A 20005-nucleotide genomic window follows, 5' to 3' on the forward strand; every position below is an offset into this window, starting at 1 on the left:
CAAAACAGCTGACGTTCAAAGATTTCTCTCCAAGATATAAAATATAGTGCATAACAAAGTCAGAATTGTTTTGGGGTTAGGTGAGAAGAGTGAAGGTTGATAAAATACTATTAATAACACAGACCCAGGGAAAAGGAAGGAAATCCCTTCAAGAGATGGGTAAGGGGGTATCAACAAATAAATTAGAAAGACACTCTTCAGAACAGCAACAATTTTAAACATTTAAACGTGAACTACAACCACAACAAAAACAGCAAGGTGAGACGAGTCACATTGTACAGTACAAAAAAAGCACATTGCTGACAACCAGTAATAACGCATTTTTCTTTTATCGTACACAGAAGATTGTCCCATGGGTTTATCAAGAAAACTCTTATCTCTATTCTTTCTGTGTTAAATTGGTAAAATTTGTGGCGTGAAAATTGTCAAGTCAATTTTTTTTTAGACTGACATATCTGTCATAGGCTAGTTGCATAACCTCATGGCTTAATGATATTAATTTTTTTTTTTTTTTTTTATTCGAAGACTAAACTATTATCTTTGACTGTTGGCTTCTTAAATAAATACATATTTATGTGTATACTAAAAAAATAAAAAAACAGAATGTGCGATTTATTTAGCAGCCTTGCTCCACTAAAAAAAAAAAATAATAATAATAAATTACAAAAATAAAAAAATTAGAAAAGCTACAAAAAGTTGCGTGCAGACAAAACCAATTTTTTTTAAATAATGTTTTAGCCACTGTTGTCTTGAAGGTGCAGAGGAGCTGTTATGCAACTAGCCATCTGTGTTATACCATCTCCATTTTGACTTTTAATCTTATTCTAAAGCACAAAAGCAGTTTTTTATTATCATTAATAGCAATATTAATTATACCTACTAAGTTTCAAAAAATAGCTTGCGTGTTATACATTTGGTGGCAGATTACAAGTGTGCTGGCCATCTTTGGTTTGAAAGAAAGTTTTAAACCAAGTTTAAATTTAAAAATGATTTCAATTGGAAAAAGGGTAAGCTACGTATTTCCGAAGCAATTTCATATTTAGCTTTTTTTTTTTGTTCCAGTTTTTCGCTACACTACTTCACGTCACGAAAGTCAGAACCACACATCACGATGGGGACTGCACAGGGATTACAATATTACATCCAATCCTTGTAAACTGAAGTCCACTACCGACCAGGACAATAAATGGCTGCACTTACTAATCTAAAACAAATCTTCATATTGTACACATTTAAGGACATTTGTTTTACTTTGAGTCACAAGTCATGCAAATATGCTTTGTTACAAAAAAAAATTTTGTAATTTTGCTCATGCTACTGTACCTAGTTTCAAAAAGAGCTGTATTTTTCTGCTTTTTTATTATTTTTTTTTTTAAAGTTTTTTTTATCTGCAATACCGTATCTGTGGTTAGTTAATAATTCTAGTGCATGCATATGGTGTAGACAGGTAGGTAAACATGCATATTTCACATTCTAAAACTATGGCAGTTTTAGCCATATTGTGCTGCCTGCATTTTTCCCACAATGCAGTTTCTGAAAACGTTTCAATCCTGTATAAATAGGTGGCATTACACACAACACCTATATAGCAGCAAAGCTAATACAGCTTATGATTAAAAATGTTTAAAAATAGCTAATAAAAATCAGATTATCTTGAGGTATTATTTCTTGCAAGTCAAAATGGAGAGCGAAAAAAATCAACCCTATATTTTTTTTTCAAATTTACATACACACTTAAAATAGCAACAATAAAAATAATCTTTTAGTAGCAGACATTTTCCATTTTCACTATTAATTGCTACCTTTGGTAAATAACTGGGGCTGATCTGATAAGTTAAAAATCCACGTCTAGAAATAAGTGCACACTTCATCCATATAGATAGATATAGATATATAGATATATATATATTTATAGCAGCAGACTGTGTTGCCCCTATGCAGAACATTCTCATATTCTAATTTCAGCATTACATATAAAAAGAACTTGGAAAAAAAAATATAAAAAAAATTTAACATGAAAATATCACAAAGAATTAGTAAGCCTGAGATGTGGGGTTGTTTTGTGAAAAACGAGAGGCTTTTAGTGTTTTGGCTGCTGATACAGATGCACGTATAGAGGTTGGGGTGGGGGGGAGGCAGAAGAATGCACTTATTCCTTCTGCACGTCAGTATCTTTAAACACAGTAAGCCGCATGCACCCTTCTCTCAGTGAGTGGCGGGGTCAAGCCGAGTTTAGTTCCAGCGGAAGTGGATTTGACGGGGCCGGTCAGCTCCTTCCTTCACCAGCGGCTTGTGGAATTCACGACCGGCCCGAGAGTGGATGTTTGCCCAGCAGAACTCGCAGTAATACTGCAGGCATGTGACATTGGCACAGAAGAACGGAGCAAATTTCCCACTGCAGCGGGCTCCCTGGCATTCGTCGCACATCTGGTCATCCAACACGTATGGCTTCACCTCTACCTGCATCACATGATAAAAGACATTAACAACATCATTACTCTACTTGTTCTCTCATTTATAGAATGGCATAAAAAATTCAGCAGTGCTTTACAAAAAATACTAAACCATTCACAACACCAAGGACCCCTCCTTAGAGCAGCTGCAGAGGCTAGTGTGAATGGGAGGGCTCAGGGGTGAGCTGTGAATGGGAGGGCTCAGGGGTGAGCTGAGAATGGGAGGGCTCAGGGGTGAGCTGAGAATGGGAGGGCTCAGGGGTGAGCTGTGAATGGGAGGGCTCAGGGGTGAGCTGTGAATGGGAGGGCTCAGGGGTGAGCTGTGAATGGGAGGGCTCAGGGGTGAGCTGTGAATGGGAGGGCTCAGGTGTGAGCTGTGAATGGGAGGGCTCAGGGGTGAGCTGAGAATGGGAGGGCTCAGGGGTGAGCTGTGAATGGGAGGGCTCAGGGGTGAGCTGTGAATGGGAGGGCTCAGGGGTGAGCTGTGAATGGGAGGGCTCAGGGTGAGCTGTGAATGGGAGGGCTCAGGGGTGAGCTGTGAATGGGGGGGCTCAGTGGTGAGCTGTGAATGGGGGGGGTCTCAGGGGTGAGCTGAGAATGGGAGGGCTCGGGGGTGAGCTGTGAATGGGAGGGCTCGGGGATGAACTGTGAATGGGGGGGGCTCGGAGGTGAGCTGTGATTGGGAGGGCTCAGGGGTGAGCTGCGAATGGGAGGGCTCAGGCGTGAGCCGCGAATGGGAGGGCTCAGGGGTGAGCTGCGAATGGGAGGGCTCAGGGGTAAGTGGTTGACAGGAGGGTACACAGAGATGAGCTGTTGAGGTGGCAGTGCATAGGAAATCTGTGGAAGAAGGGTGCAGAGGGGAGCAGTGGATGGTTTCCAGTCACAGCCAGCTTTCCACAAGGGACCCGAAGATCAGTAAACAACTAGGCTGGGTGATGTAAGTGCTGGATCCCTGGGATGGTAACTGTCTGTAGTTTAAAAATCAGAAGTCAGATATAGTATTTCTAGCTACTGACTGAATTGTTTTCACACCTGACTGGATTTCCAGATTAAAGCATAATTTGTGGGTATAACATCTATGGGATGTGTGTGCTGTGCATACAGCGAGCATTGCCCATGTTATATTGAAGTATGCCCCTTTCAGCTCCTCCCACTGTCAGTGCATAAGGCCACACCCACCCACCCTTGAGTACCCAGGTCTTTCAGGGCCCTAGCAACATCACAGCATCTAAGATTACAAAAAGGTAGACTCGAGCTTTAAGATCGATTTGTGTTCCTACCTGAATCGTATGCATTAAAGGTGACTGCAGTGACTAAACGCTGTGCTGTTTGGTTCTGGTGATTTCTATCAATGAAAGGAAGCTTCTCCCTTCATTTATAAATCATCTTCTTTTACTCTTGATGACATCTGCAGCTTTCCTCTCTACACACAAATTCTGATGCTCTGATTACTGGCTGGTCATTTCCAGCTCTAGCCATGCATAATGCAGGGCTATATTTATCATAAAGCCTTAGGCAGGACAGTTATTGCAGGCAGCACAAAGCTGGAAAAGTATAGAATGTGGTTACTTTTCTTTATTTTTTTTCTCTTTTTAGACAGCCATGCCTATACATTTGTATAAAAATTCAGAAAATAACTCTTGTGGGAAAAGGAAACACAGGATTCAGCAGGTCAGGAAAACTGCTGACATCTCTGCTTTGTTGGTGGACTGTACACTTCTATACTACGGTGGTTCTGCATACACATCCCACAGGATACTGCCTCCAATATCACATTCTTTGAATTTTCACAAACATACTGATATGTCAAGGGTGAATTCTATAACAAAGGTCGCCATTTGTATAAATACAGGACAGAATTTTAAGTGTTCACTTATAGCATGGCCTAGACTCTGCCAACACTTAACAGAGGATAGTGCAGCATTTAGTAGGAGCAAGTTAAAAGGAGTTTAACAATTTCGGCAATTCTGATCTTTTTCTTATACCTGCTCTGTTTATTTCCCAGCAGGCACGGTGGATATTTCCAATTTTATTTACTATAGGGAACTGAAGACACCTTTTAGAGAACTCATTAAAAGTGGAGTAAAGATCAAATGCTGCTAATCAGTATATGCTCAAGTTGTCTTCGGGGGAAGCTTCTGAGAGAAGACTCCACCTACCTGAAAACCGGAAACACATTATCCACCATTTGGGTTTTCTCCAGACCAACAGGAGCACCACTTTAGAAGGCTGCTCTGCTTGTTGAAGGTACCTCCCTGCGCCTGGCTGCCTCTCCACTGCACCGAGAGGTGTTAGGCATGCATAGACAGGGTCTTCTTGAGTGAAACATAGAACATAGCTTTCCTCATTACAAATTTTTCAGCCCGCTCGCTTCCATTAGGAGGTCTACAACCATTCCCTAAGCCGAGAGGATGGTTGCTAGCCAACCCTGGCCACTTTCCCCTAAGCAGACCCCACTCCACCCACCACCCATGTAAAACATTGGGGGGATGCTTGGGGGCCCACACTGTGTCTTGGTTACCAACCTTGGGGTTCTCTGTATGCTCTGTGTAGGCCGCTCTCCATGCCAGGTGAAGCAAGAAGTGCCGGGTGCACCTGCACATGCCGATCGGGTCACTTCCGGTGACACACTTCCTCTAAAGTGTAATTTCCAGTTAGCAGCAGAAGCAACAGGCATTCTGGACCTAGGTCACTTCAATTTGTGGGCAGGATGCTACTCTGGCCCAAGAACAGGAACAAGGAGACTATCCTTTTTCTTGCTTCAGTGGCAGTTGAGGGGTAAAACACCATAACGGTATGTATATTAACCCATACATATTGTGAAACCGCTGGGGGCAGGGACCAGAGCTGGGGCAGGACACTTAAAATGGCTGTCTCTGTGGACCATTTCGAAGCACATCATCCACCTGCCTCGCAGATCCTGTGCATCAGGACAGCTCTAAAGTAAGCCAGAGGTCTCCATCGTAGAACCTTACTTTCCTTACCTATCCACTACTCATTTTTTTCTTAGCTTGAGGAATGGCGCCCCCCCCATACGGTCTCTTTACTGGGTCCTTGTGTTTTTTTTTTTTTTCTGCAGACCAATGCTTCACAAGACAAGAAACCTAGAAGAAGTAGCTCTCATTCTCACCCTAAGCATCACGCTTCTTGTGAGACTATGACCATTATGCCAAGGTGCATAAACAAAAAGAATCTTGGGGAGTTTTAAAGTGGTTAGTCTTTTTTGGTAAAGAGGATAGGTCAGCCACCTTCCTTTCCTTCCAGTCCTTAGTACAAAACCTGCAAATACAATTTACTACAGCCACTGCACAAACCCGCTTAACCAGTCTCCTACACCATCATGCAGCTGGGAAGTCCCAAACAGAAGTATCACAGTCAGTCTGAAGATGGGGCTTGCTGCGAGTCTGCAGATGAGGAAGAAAAATCGCAAAAGTTCCTCTTCCGCGCAAAGAATACTGACAAGTTGCTGAAAGCCATATCCAAGACCTTAGGCATCAAGGAAGAACACACCGAACTGTCTACATGACAAAATGTACAAGGGCTTACAACCCAAAAAACCTTGTACATTTTCAGTCCATCAAACTTTAAAAGATATTAAGTCAGAATGGGCAGACCTAGAGAAAAATTGGATTTTTGACTTATTGTAAAATCCATTTCTCTGATACTTGACGGACACCGCTCCTGATTATTGGGTTATACTGCCCCCTACAAGAGTAGAACACTAGGCAGAAAAAAAAAGTCTGGCTATACCTATGGGCAGTACCAGGCGATATACTCCCTCTCTCTGCTATAGGTACTCAGTTTAGTTACAAGCAGTGTCAGAAGAATTTTAACTCCACAGAGGGGTGGGTGCTGTGTCCATCAATAAAGAGGAAGAGAAATGGATTGTACGGTAAGTCAAAAATACCATTTTCTCTTTCGTTCATTGACGGACACAGCTCCTGATCTTCTTATCCATTGGGATGTCCCAAAGCAATGTTAAACATGAGCGGTGGGAACAGCGAAAAGGAAATTCCCAAGGCTAAACTATAGCCAACCAGGTAAACAGGAGCTCAATCAAAACAACTAGAGCCCACCTAAAAAAACAATAAGCCCTCAAAGAGGACCAGGTCCTCTAAACAGCAGCCTGCAAAACCTTGTGACCAAAAGAAGCATCCACAGATTCCAACACATCCACTTTATACTCCACCTTATCTCTGTGAACCACCAAGTAAGGTGAACGACAGGATAACGCCGCCAATTCCGACACCCTGCGCGCAGAAGTGATAGCCACCAAAAAGGCCACCTTCTGAGACAGCATAGGCAGGGGAATCTCCCGAAGATTCTCAAGGGGAGGCTTCTGGAGGACTGAGAGCACCAAATTGAGGTCCCAAGGTGGCAACGGAGACCACACTGGAGGGGCTAAGTTCCAAACCCCCTAAAGAAAAGTATGCACCAGAGTGTGTGGCCAAGAGCTATTGAAAGAAGACCACCAAGGCTGACAACGGGCTCTTGATAGTACTCAAATCCGAGCCACCAAAAAAGATCATCGAGGATGAACCCAAAGAGACTCACACCACGCGATGTACGTCTTCCATGTACAATGGTAGCTCTTCCTAGAAGTAGATTTCCTAGCTTTTAACATCATTGGAATCACAGACTCAGAAAAACCTCTATCATTCAGCACCGGGCGTTCAACAGCCAAGCCGTCAAAGCCAGTGACTGTAAAGCAGGATGGAAGATTGAATAAATATATAATTAACCACTTACCGCATACTAACGTAGGTCTACGTCGGTAAACTTTGCGGTAATGTACCGGGATGATGCCTCTAGCTAGAGGCATCATCCCGGTACCGTGGCTTAGAGCCGACGGTTGGCTTTCTGTCGGTACCGACCGATGCGGCTCGGGAGCCGCTCGATCGGTACCCGGGGGGGGCGGGAGGGGACGTCCCCCCCCCTCCCGCCGCCTTCCGTGGCTTTGCCCGGGGCTCCCGTTCCACCGGGAGCCCCGAGCACCCAGCCGGCACGTCCGCCAGCTGGATGGAGTCCCGATGAATGCCGGAAACGGCATCGATCGGGTCTCCGATGACGTAACCCGGAGGCGGCGTCCATGACGTCACTTCCGGGTTACTGTGCTGCAAAAGGCGGCAAATTTGAAAAACGGCTGTATGCAAAAATGCCGTTTTCGGCGTTTTGCATACAGGGAAGTGTAGTGGAGGGGTCTAGGGTCTTTTAGACCCTCGATCCCTCCATAAAGTGTACCTGTCACTACATATTGGTGTCACAAGGGATGTTTACATTGCTTGTGACAGCAATAAAAGTGATCAGATTTTTTTTTTTTTTTAAAACTTTAATAAAGTTAAAAAAATAAATAAAATAAATGGGAAAAAAAAAAAAAAAAATTTAGCCGCCCCCGTCACCGTTAGCTCGCGCACAAAAAAAAACGTATACGGAAGTCGAGCCGCAAATGAAATCGCTGTTCAAACCACACATGTGAGGTATCGCCGCGATCGCCAGAGCGTGAGCAATAATTTAAAAAAAAGAGCTACACTCTAACTCAAAACTGGTAACCGGTAAATAAATTTAAAGCGTCGCAGATTGAGATCTCTATTGACCGTAGTTTGTCGCGATCCCACGGGGGGGGCGCAATTTTAAACCGTAACATGTTGGGTATCTATTTATTCGGCGTGACATGTTCTTTCACAATATACAAAAAAAAATGGGCTAACTTTACTGTTTAGTATTTTTTAAAATTAGTGAAATGTGATTTTTCAAAAATTTTCCAAAAAAATGGCGCTTTAAAGACCGCTGGGCAAATACCGCGTGATAAAAAATATTACAATGACCGACATTTTATTCTCCAGAGTCTTTGCTAAAAAAATATATATAATGTTTGGGGGTTCTAAGTAGTTTTCTAGGAAAAACTACTGATTTAAACTTGTAAACAAAAAGTGTCCGAAATAGGGCTGGGGCTTAAGTGGTTAATGTTGCGCAAAATAAAAATCTATCCAAAAAAAATATGTAGAAAAAAATTATATAAATATATATATATATGTGTATAACCCTCAAGCAAAAGATTCCAATTTCATAATCTTAAAATGTTGTATCATAAATAAAATCCAATGATGAAAGGTAAAAAAATATATATATAGTTGTGTATAGTGTGATTCCTAAAATGAATATGAATTGTGCTAGAAGAAAGTGCAAAGTGCTAAATCACAAGTGTGTATCACAATAAATCCTTGTGGTTAAATGTACTGCATATCAATCCATACAATATATAAAGTGCTATAAATGATAAGTAGTATCTGTGGTAAAATAATAAATATATAAGTCCATGCGGCAAATAGCAATCAAGTGTCCAATAAAGAATTTTGTGACAATCTGTGCAAATAAATCTTCTATAAGTGCTCAAGCCACCAATTCGTGGCGGTGTCCCCAAACCAGGTGAGTGACCGGGGTGTCACAACTCACTTCTAATCGTGCACCCCCTTGTGAATGGGCGCTCACCTTATGTTTCAATTGGGCTCAAATGCTGGATATCAAATGGTTAACGCCTCCAGGTGATCATATCCCATATATCAGCCACTTTCTCCGTAGTAATCAATATATCATGAAAAATATAAAAGCTCACAATGGTGCTTATACCTTTTAAAAACCTTTACATTTTATTAAAAATGTGGTAATGCACTCACATGCTTTGGTGCATCCATGCACCTTTAAAAGGCCATCCACGTGTAACAATCTTTAAAGTACCATTGTGGTATAGTGGGAGACGCTGCAGCTGTGTCCTATCCTCTGCAGTGGATTCAGTCCAACAGCCTGACAGTCTTGCAAATCTCTCGGCGAAGCGCTCCGTCCGTCCTTGCCCCCCCCCCCTTTTTTTTTTTATACTTTTCATAATTGGATTTTATTTATGATACAGCATTTTAAGATTATGAAATTGGAATCTTTTGCTTGAGGGTTATACACATATATATATTTATATAATTTTTTTGCTACAAATTATTATTTTTTGGATAGATTTTTATTTCAATGTGCAGATTCTTGTCCCATTTGCCCCGAATCTCCCTGGAAAAACTGCCTCGAAGTTAGACACCATAAAGCCCAGCAAGTCGAGAGGGATGACCCTCTGCTGGACAACAGGAGACAAATTGCTGCCTGCAGTTTCTGGAGTTTGACCAGAGGAAAAAGCACTCTGGCTAAGGCCGAGTCCAGAGTCAGACCCAGATAGTTCAGCTTTGTGGACGGAACCAGAGAAGACTTCTGAAAATTCAGAATTCAGCCGAACTCCCTCAGCATTCGTATGGTGATCTCCAGGTTTTCCACCAGCGCAGTAGGAGACTCCGCTCGCAGAAGGAGGTCATCCAAGTAGCCCAGTACCGCGATCCCTCACTGGCATAACAATGCTAGCATCGGGGCCAACACTTTCGTGGGGACCCGGGGAGCGGAGGTGAGACCAAAAGGGTAACGCCACAAACTGATAATGCTGCTCTCTCACAGCAAAGCAGAGAAACCGCTGGTGACCAGCACATATTGGAATGTAAAGGTAAGTGTACTTGATATCAATAGAGGCAAGAAAATCCCCCTGATGCAGGGATGCCACCACCGTGCGTGCGAGTGGACTTCAGTCTGAACTTCTGCACCCCTATGAAGCAGTTCAGCTCTTTAAGGTCCAGAACTGGATGCACTTAGCCTTCCTTCCTGGGAACTGTAAACGGGTTTGAGTAAAACCCCTGAAAATGTTCTGATGTCGGAACTGGGACAATCACCCCTTGAAGTAACAGGTCTTTACCACTCCAAAAAGACCCTGTAAGCGGTCCGGGGAAAGGCGCAAGTTGGAAGGAAAGAACCTTTCTGGATGGTAAGAATGAAACTCGATCTTGTAGCCGGACCATATGACTTTGTGGATCCACTTGTCTTGTACCAGGGAAGTCCACGTGTCCCGAAACCAGCGAAGACATCCCCCTACCCCAGATACTGGTGAGAGCGCACCTTCATGCTAAAGAAGCCTTGTCTGCAGGTCTGGAGAAGCCCGCTCTCGATTTGCCAGACCAAATTCGCTTGGATCCACCATAGGAGGCCTTGAATGGATTTGATCCCTCGTCAGTCGCCCCTGAGGGATGAAAAACAAAAACTTATGAGCCGAGAAAGATGGCTCATGTCTACGACGAGGGTCCCTGCCCTTTTTAGCCTGCAGATGAAAGGTACTCTTTCCCCCTGTGAGACCCTTAATGATGTCATCCAGGGTAGCCCCAAGCAGGCGATCTCCTTGAAAAAGAAGATCAGCCAAGGCCTTTTTAGAAGTCTGGTCTGCAGACCAGCATTTGAGCCAAAAAATACACCGAAGGACCACTGCCAAAACAGATAGCCTAGCAACTAGGGGAGACGCATCCAAAGAGGCAACACAGATAAACTGGTCCACCAGCTCAGCAAAGGCAGGGGGGAGCTGCTCCCCCTCCAGGTCACGGCATAAAAGCTTAGCCCACTCAGTCAGAGTTTGTGACACCAGGGCAATGGTGAATACCGGCCTCAGTGGTGAACCAGCCACCAGAGATCCCAGCAAGGAACTAAGTCCTTACTCCTTACTAGGCAGGAAAAAAAACTGAGTACCTATAGCAGAGAGAGTGAGTATACCCCCTGGGACTGCCTATAGGTGTAGCCAGACTTTTCCTGCCTAGTGTCCTACTCCTGTAGGGGGCAGTATAACCCAATTGGTTGAGAAGATCAGGAGCTGTGTCTGTCAATGAACGAAAGAGAAAGAGGTTTACCCCAACCTCTCTGAAAAGCAGATTCTCGTTTTCAGAAGATGACATGGATCCTTGGGCAAAATGTCCAAAAATAGATACCTCCCTTTTCAAAATATCAAAGACGAGCATGCTAGCATTCAAAAATACAGTCTCACAGAGATCTAACAGGACAAAGAGGCAGAGGCACTGCTAAAAAGGGCCTGGTAAGTGGGGTCGGCTAACTTCATACTGCCTATAGCTACCAGGTGTGTCGCCCGTACGCTTATCCTCTGGCTGAACCAGTTCCAATCTCATCTGGAATCTGAAACATCCTGAAAAACCCAGAGGGGGAACTATTGAAAACTATACCAGCACATTCTCACATTACGCAAAGAGAAAGCCCTTTAGGAAAAGTGCAACTTATTTGAAATCTCAAACCTTTAAACAAGACCATAAGATAAAAGAAATTCTGTATGGAATCAAGGACCTACTGCCACTGGAAGCATTCAAGGCAGTAAACGATCTTAAGGATGCCTATTTCCACATTCTCTTTTAAACACAGCCACCAACGGTATCTGAGGTTCATGATAAGGGGGTCCTGAGGACACTGTACATCTATACATTGTCCTACAATTTGGTCTCTCCTCAGCACCAATGATATTCACAAAAATGTTGGTGGAAGCTCTAAAACCGTTAAGGCTACATAGGATATATGTGATACCTTACCTAGACTATTTCCTTTTCTTCTCCAACTGAAAGGAAACCCTGGAATACAACCTGCAGATAGCCATCCAATATCTTACAAATCTTGGGTGGCTAGCCAACATATTAAAAATTAACATTTTGAACAGACACAAATGCTGACCTACCTAGGTTACATAGTAGACTCCTGACAAACCTCTTTCTCACAAAGGAGGAAGAGTAGGAATTAATAGAAGAGAATATTTCTCTACCTAGCAACAACAGTCAGAACCATAATGAGGATATTGGGCCTCACAACCTCATCCATTCTGGCGGTAACATTGGCAAATTGCATACATGATCCCTGTAGAACATCTTCCTCTCCCAATTGGATGGAAGTCCGACAACACTAGAAAACTTGGTCCATATCACTCCACAGTTCAAAATTAATTGACAGACTGATACAAATTGAGAGGTCCCTAGAGCAGGGAACATTAAACTGGCTTACAAAAACATGGGGAACATTAGCAGTTGACCTCTACTTGACGGATAAATACCAAGGACACCAAAGTTCTTCTTTCTAACAGCAATACAGGTTTGGGTGCGTTTGCGCAGAGTTGGGCATTGCCTCTCGCTCACACGTTCCCTCTGACTAATCTCATAATGAAGGTAATCCAAAAAAAAAAAATCAAGAAAGAAAAAGCAACAGTCATTCTGATCGCAACCTGCTGACCACAGAGGGTTTGATGTTCTCACTTACAAAGCATGAACATGCAATGCAACCTCACAGCCCGCTACCACTCAAGATCAACTAAACTTAAAGTAGGGACCAGCAACACACCCTCATCAGAAGACACCAAAAACTTTCAGCTTGGCTACTAAAAGGATGATATAAAAAAAACAAGGGATTTTTGGACAAAGTCATCAACACACTACTCACCAGTAGGAAAAAAGTAACATTAGCCATTTACGATAAAGGCCATAGCACATGCTTATCAATCTCAAAACGGGGTACCTCCTAAGGGGGGTCACAGACCATTCCTCCAGAGCCTCGGCATCTTCGTATGCAGAAAAAGCAGGAGCAACACCTGACCAAATCCGCAATATGACCAAGCTTTAAAACTTTCATAAAGGCACTCTAGGATAGACTTCCTGCTCAGCCAGAACAAATATTTTGTTAGAAAGGTCCTTCAGGCTGTGGTGACCCCCCCAAGTATGTCTTGCCAATGCTCTCAGATGCTACCCTGGAAGATAACGTACAGAAAAAAAAAAAAAAGGTAACGCATTTTCTGGGGATCTTCCAGGGCAGCACAGCCACCCAAACCTAAGTCTTCCATGGGATTGGTGTTTAGAAATTTATTTTTATGTGCCTTCATGTTGCATATTTTTACCTGTTGTTTTTTTGGTACTTTTGTAATATTAAGGCACAGAGGTAGGTACCGCTTTTTTTAAACAGTGTATGATAGGTTTTCTGTTTTCAGGTTGGAGAAGCCTCCTCTCAGATGCTGTCCTGGATGATTCCCAGAAAATGAGTTAACCAGGTACCTAACTTTTTGTTTTGCTTTTCCATAAGCATCACACCAGTGTTGTGGAATAAACAGGGCAGATAGAAAACTCAATATTTCTTATGAAGAGAGACACACACAGGTCACTACATATAATGTGAACATACAAAAGAAAAAAGGTGAGACTTGACTTTTATTCAAGAATTTTTCAGATGGTTAGGCCTAGCTAATAAAATCCTAAAATCACTTACTCGTTTATCAATATCGCCATGCTGAAGCTGCACAAATCTAGCACTGATGGCTGCAATGTAGCTCTGCTGATTGGAGAACGCAACACGTCCAGCGCCTTTTGGGTATTTCAACTCTGGATCCGTATCAATGCCCGCATAACAAACTCCTCCATAAAGACGATCCATAATCATGGCTAGCTCCACTAAAAACAAACAAAAAAAAAGTAATGTATCAGCTTGATTTAACACAGGAACAAGTCTAAAATTAAATTGAAACCATCCTTAACATTAAATCATATTTTATGCTAAAAACGGAAAGTCTACTCGGTTACTCTGAACCCCCCACGACCCAAACCCCCAAAGCTAAAACAGTGCAATAAATTAAAAATAAAACACCTGTAGAAACAAGTTCAAATTTGGGAGAATGTTACACCCATATTGGGGGTGTAACATGTAAAATGCTACAATGAATGAACTACAACTACCGTTGCGGCAGACGGCTTGTAATTTTCAATGAACTGTGAGGGTGCTGGTGAGCACTCTTGTAGTTCATTGATGTTCCTGTTAACTGTCTGCCCATACAGAGGTTATGGGCAGACAGCTATACTGAGAATCTGCAGGAGCCTGGTATTGCACCTGTGATCTATTGCTTTTTTTTTGTAGAAATATGCGCATTTATTATTTTTTCCCCAAAAGGTGAACTTTGACTTTAAAATAGATCTCCATTACACTGACTCCTAGACCAGGGTGGTGTTATGCTCCTTCTGGCATGATTCTTCCTAATGCCAAACACCCAAGATCAAGACAATGCTCCTGTACTAAGCTTAAGAATCATTTTACGACGTTTGGGCAACTGGGCTTTCCCTGGGATCTTGCTGGAAGGAACATAAAGTCACCTCCTGCAATCTGGAAGCCTGGAAGGGGGGTAAAAATTGGATTTTTGACTTTCCGTAAAATCCATTTCTCTGATGCTCATTGACGGACACAGCTCCTGATCTTCATAATCATTGGGTTATACTGCCCCCTACAGGTGTAGGACACTAGGCAGAAAAAGAATTTGGCTACGCCTATGGGCAGTCCCAGGGGGTATACTCTCTCTCTCTGCTATAGGTACTAAGTTTAGTTACAAGCAGTGTCAGAAGAATTACAACTCCACAGAGGGGTGGGTGCTGTGTCCGTCAATGAACATCAGAGAAATGGATTATACGGTAAGTTAAAAATCCCATTCTTTGACGGACACAGCTCCTGATCTTCTTAACCATTAGGACGTCCCAAAGCAGTGTTAAACATGAGGGGTGGGAACAGCAAAACATTTTCCAAGGCTAAAACAGTAGCCAACCAGGCAACAGGAGCTCAACCAAAACAACAGGAGCCCACCTGAAAAAAAACAATACACCCTCAAAGAGGATCATGTTCTCTAAACAGCAGCCGGCAAAAACTTGCCGCCAAAAGAAGCATCCGCAGATGCCAACACGTCCACTTTATAGAACTTTGTGAAAGTGTGCACCGACGACCAGGTTGCCGCCTTGCAAACCTGCGTCACTGACGAATTTTGACAGAAAGCCCAGGAGGGTACTAAGCGCCCTAGTAGGGGGCGCCTTTACAGGGAAAGGAATCACCATCTGTCTGACTTATCTGGAAGCGGACAACCCTTTACGAGGTCCATCCATGAGCACAAACAGAGAGTATGACTTCCTGAAAGACTCCGTAGATGCCAGGTACACCATAATTGCCCAGACCACATACAAGGTATGCAAGGCAATTCCTTCGGATGTTTAGGCCTGAGACACAGGGAAGGCAACACAATGTCTTCATTTAAATGAAAAACAGAGAACCTTTGGAAGGAACAACGCACAGGGGGCAAAGAACCATCTTATCCCTGTGAATCACCAGGTAAGGTGAACAAGAGGATAACGCCGCCAGTACTGACACCCTGCGCGCAGAGGTAATAGCCACCAAAAAGCCACCTTCTGAAACAACATAAGCAAGGGAATCTCCCGAAGATTCTCAAAGGGAGGCTTCTGGAGGACCGTAAGCACCAAATTGAGGTCCCAGGGCGGCAACGGAGATCGCACTGGAGGAGCCCAATGACGGACACCCTGAAGAAAGGTACGCACCAGGGAGTGTGTGGCCAAGGGTCATTGGCCAAAGCCGACACCTGGACCTTGATGGTACTCAAGGGCAATTTCTGTTCAGCCCCTCCCCTGTTGAAGGAAGGTCAAGATCAGAGCCACCGAGAAGAAGCGAGGATGAACTTCAAGAGACTCACACCACGCAATGTACGTCTTCCACGTACGATGGTAGATCTTCCTAGAAGTAGATTTTCTAGCTATAAACAGCGTAGGGAATCACGGACTTAGATAAACCTCTTATCCTTCAGCACCTGGCGTTCTCAACAGCCAAGCCGTCAAAGCCGGCAACTGTAAATCAGGATGGAGGATTGGTCCTTGGGAAAGCTGATGGAAGACTCCAAAGAACGTCGGTGACCAGCCGCACCAGATCAGCGCACCAAACCCTGTGAGGCCAGTCCTGAGCCACTAAGATGACTGGAATCTCTTCTGCCTCTATCCTGCGTAGAAGTCTTGGCAGAAACATGAGAGGAGGGAAGGTGTAAATCAGACTATACTGACCCCATGGGGCCACCAGAGCGTCTGTGGCATCTGCCAGAGGATCCCGTGATTGAGCCACAAACCTCTGCACCTTTCTGTTGACCCGAGATGCCAACAGATCCACCTTGGGGATGCCCCACCAGAGACACAACTGATGAAACACCTCCGGATGAAGGGACCACTCCTCTTGGTCCAACGCCTGCCAACTGAGGTAATCTGCCTGCCAATTTAACACCCCGGGAATGTGTACGGCAGAGAGGGCTGGAACGAACTGTTCTGCCCACCTTAGAATGCCAGCTACTTCCAGAGCCGCAAGGACACTACTTGTGCCCCTCTGGTGATTGACATAGGCCACAGCCGTGGCATTGTCCAATTAAATGCGCGCTGGACATCCATGAAGATGATCCGTCCAATGGTCCAGACACAGTCTGATCGCTCAGAGTTCCAATACATTGATCGGTAGTTTGTACTCTTCCAGTGTTCTATACTCCTGAGCAGAATGTTTGCTGAGGTCCCCTGCCCAGCCAGACAGGCTGGAATCCATGTTGATCACTGTCCAATACAAGAGGAGGAAGGATTTTCCCAGATGAAGCACTGAAGAACAAAGCCACCATATCAGGAACTCCTCGTTCCTCAGCTCAGTTGGATCTGATTGTCCAGAGACTGCGGAGCAGTTTCCCATTTGTCCAGAATCTCCCTTTGCAGGGACCTGGTATGGAACTGTGAAAAAGGAACCACCTCGAAGGTAGACACCATCAGGCCCAGCACCCGCATGCAAGTCCAGAGGGATGACCATCTGCTGGACAGCAGGAGACGAATTGTAGCCTGCAATTCATGCTGAAGGAGTCTTGTCTGCGGTTCTGGAGAAGCCTGCTCTCTGCTTGCCAGACCAGGTTCGTTTGGATCCTCCAGAGGAGGCCCTGAAAGGCTTCGAGCCCTTGTTAGTTGACTCTGAGGGACAAAAAAAACTTTCTATGAGCCGAGCAGGAGGGCCCACGTCGATGACGAGCTTCCTTGCCCTTAGTAGCCTGCAGAAGAAAGGTACTCTTCCCCCTGTGAAACCTTTAATGATGTCATCCAGGGTAGCTCCAATTAGACAGTCTCCTTGAAAGGGAAGATCAGTCAAGGCATTTTTAAAAGTCTGGTCCGCAGACCAGCATTTGAGGCAAAAGACACACCGAAGGACCACTGCCGAAACAGAGGCATCACAGAGAAACTGCATCCCCTGGACCAGCTGGTACTCCAGCTCAGCAAAGGCAGGGGGGAAGCTGTTCTCCCCCCAGGTCACAGTGTAAAAGCTTAGCCCACTCGGTCAGAGTTTGCAACACCAGGGCGATGGTGAATACCGGCCTCAGTGCCGAACCAACCAGAGTGTATATATTGCGGGACACAGCCTCCGCCTTCCTGTCAGCCTGATCCATAAAGGCCTGGGACTATTTAACCGGAAGCATGGTTGCCTTGTTTAATCTAGAAACCAGAGGGTCCACCACCGGTGGAACAGTCTACTTCTTAAGAAGGGACTCCTCATAGGGGTAACGCCTAGAAAAATGGCTTAGGGACCCCAAGGGGATGCTTTGGTCATCTCCACTTTTTAGCGACAGTTTTGTAAAAAAAAAAGACAGGGAAAGGAAACACCGCTCTGGATGGCTTGTGAATGCCAAAAGGAACCTGCGACCTCCATCTTCGAAGGTCTCACGCACAAATACAATCAGTGCTTCCACCAGCGCCTTTTCATGCATGGTTGCAGATGTGGAGGAATCATCCTCACTATCAGAGGATTCGGGGCGCATGGTGACAGACCCAGCAGGGTAACCACTGCTGCGGTGGCCGAATCAGATTCAGGATCTGAGTAGGCAGATGAGGCAGGGGTAGGCAAGGGGCGCTTTTTGCTAGCCTGACGTCCGAAAGCCACCTCCACCCGGGACACAAAGGACTCCAGGACTTCCGTCAGTGCATCGATGGATGGTTGGGACCTGGAGGGCCCCGCAGCCTCAGAGAGGGGATCAGGTGGGGAGATGTGCTCTAAAGACTCCATGAGTCACCAGGGGGACCCCACAAAAAGTGTACAAAAACTGCAAAGGGAAAACCCCCACCGCGCTGGCAGCACTACCCGGTTGCCAGGCACAAGTACCAAGCGATCCTCAGCAGAGAGGGAGAGAACCCCAACAGACTCACCACCCAGCAGAAAAAGGCACCTGCAGCCACCAGGATAATCTGCACTCCAAGTGCGGTGATCAGGAAGTGAAAAGATCCTGGAATCAGCATCAGGGAATGAGGAGGGGCTTCCACTGCCGAAATCACTGCCCACAGGGCTCCACTGTCATGGCTGCCGCTATTTTCAATGGCAAACCACTGCAAAATAGCCACCGGACTACACAAACATTGCCGCCATGCATAGAAACACACAAGCTACAGCAAAATGGCAACCTTGTGCGGCACCGTAAGGCCTACTGGGACCCAGGAGAGTGCCCTAGGCTACAAGGACAGGCCCAGGCAGAATGGGGGGGGGGGGCCTGGCAGCAGCCCCCACCAGGTACAACCCCTCCCCCCATCCGGCACAGCCGATAGTCCGCGTTGCTTACCCCGGCCCCCATCGCCAGCATAGCGCCCTGCCCCCACCCCAGGAGGTTGACCAGACCACCCACACAGCCCCAGCATATGTGGAGGGGAAGTAGGATGGGGGACAAACGAGAGGGGGGGTGCCTGATGGGAACAAGGGGGTCCGACCATCCCAAGGAGGGGACCACATCCACCCAAAAACTCTCCAGGGGGAGAGGGGGGATAGCTACTCACCATACCAGGAACCAGTTGGACACCGCTCCAGACAGAACTCCCCACCATCTAAATAGGGGGGCTGTCGGCCAGGAGGAACGCTGCGACTCGGGCCGAGACCCGGCCATATGTGACATTGTGAGGCATTTAACTCCATTGGCTAGCCCCCGTCCAGTGGGGCTATGTCGCGCCCAACCTAGCGCGGAGCAGAGGTCTGCGCGTGCTCACTGGCCAGACTGGGGTGACCACTGGATCTAGATTATCCAGCCCGTCGCCCAGTCCGGCAGTTGATTGTAGATCTCACAGGAAAAACCAGGAGAAAAAAAAGTTCTATCTAAAAAGAAAAAATTTGCCAGGATCAGAGGTCCCAGCAAGGAACAAGGTCCTTGCTCCTGATTAGGCAGAAAGAAAAAAAACTGAGTAACTATTGCAGAGAGAGGGAGTATACCCCCTGGGACTGCCCAAAGGCGTATCCAGATTCTTTTTCTGCCCTACTCCTGTAGGGGGCAGTATAATCAAATGGTTATACAGATCAGGAGTTGGGTCTGTCAATAAATAAAAGAAGAAAAACATTTATCTTTTTTTCTCCACACACACATGCACACACCCACGTAAACTATTACCAGCTCTCAGTGGTCTGGGGACTCCTCCAACAAATATAGTTTTCCGGGGGTCAAGGGGTTGAGACCCATCCATCACAAAGTCACTGTCACTCAAATTCCAAGGACGAATCTGAACCTATATCAGAGAAGAAAAATAAATAAACCAAAGTTACCAATAGGCATAGTTTTTAAAAAATATTCTGGGTGGAACCACCATTTTGATAGGGAGCTTCAGGAAATATGACTTGAAAAGAACAGTGTCAGGGGGTATAATATGCAAGTTATTATTTGCTTGCTGTCCATTTGTCTCTCCCCAAGAATTTTGTCAGAAGCGCAGCGGTTGGTTTAGTGCTTTCGATCTGTGCAATCTTTACTTTCTGTCCCTGAATGAAATAAGCTGCAGAAAATGGCTGTCCCATGGAAGTAGAAGGTGCACAGACCAAAA

At 45.2% G+C, this 20005-nt stretch overlaps 1 protein-coding gene across 6 annotated transcripts in view; it reads right to left on the reverse strand.

Annotated features, from left to right (window-relative positions):
- Positions 1 to 1077: 1077 nt before the first annotated feature.
- CPEB2 (cytoplasmic polyadenylation element binding protein 2) overlaps positions 1078 to 20005 on the reverse strand; it is a gene marked incomplete at its 5' end in the record, with an annotated part of 169273 nt that continues 150345 nt past the window's right edge. For all 6 annotated transcript variants that reach the window (XM_082252715.1, XM_082252714.1, XM_082252719.1 and 3 more), the window contains 3 exons: positions 1078 to 2460; positions 13599 to 13780; positions 19582 to 19696. In XM_082252715.1, the coding sequence (XP_082108841.1) occupies positions 2233 to 2460; positions 13599 to 13780; positions 19582 to 19696 (525 nt within the window). In that variant the 3' untranslated portion in view covers positions 1078 to 2232. The remainder of the gene's footprint in view (positions 2461 to 13598; positions 13781 to 19581; positions 19697 to 20005) is intronic.

The sequence above is a fragment of the Pelophylax lessonae genome (assembly GCF_965119305.1).
Source record: "Pelophylax lessonae genome assembly, chromosome: 1".
Classification (NCBI taxonomy): Eukaryota; Metazoa; Chordata; class Amphibia; order Anura; family Ranidae; genus Pelophylax; species Pelophylax lessonae.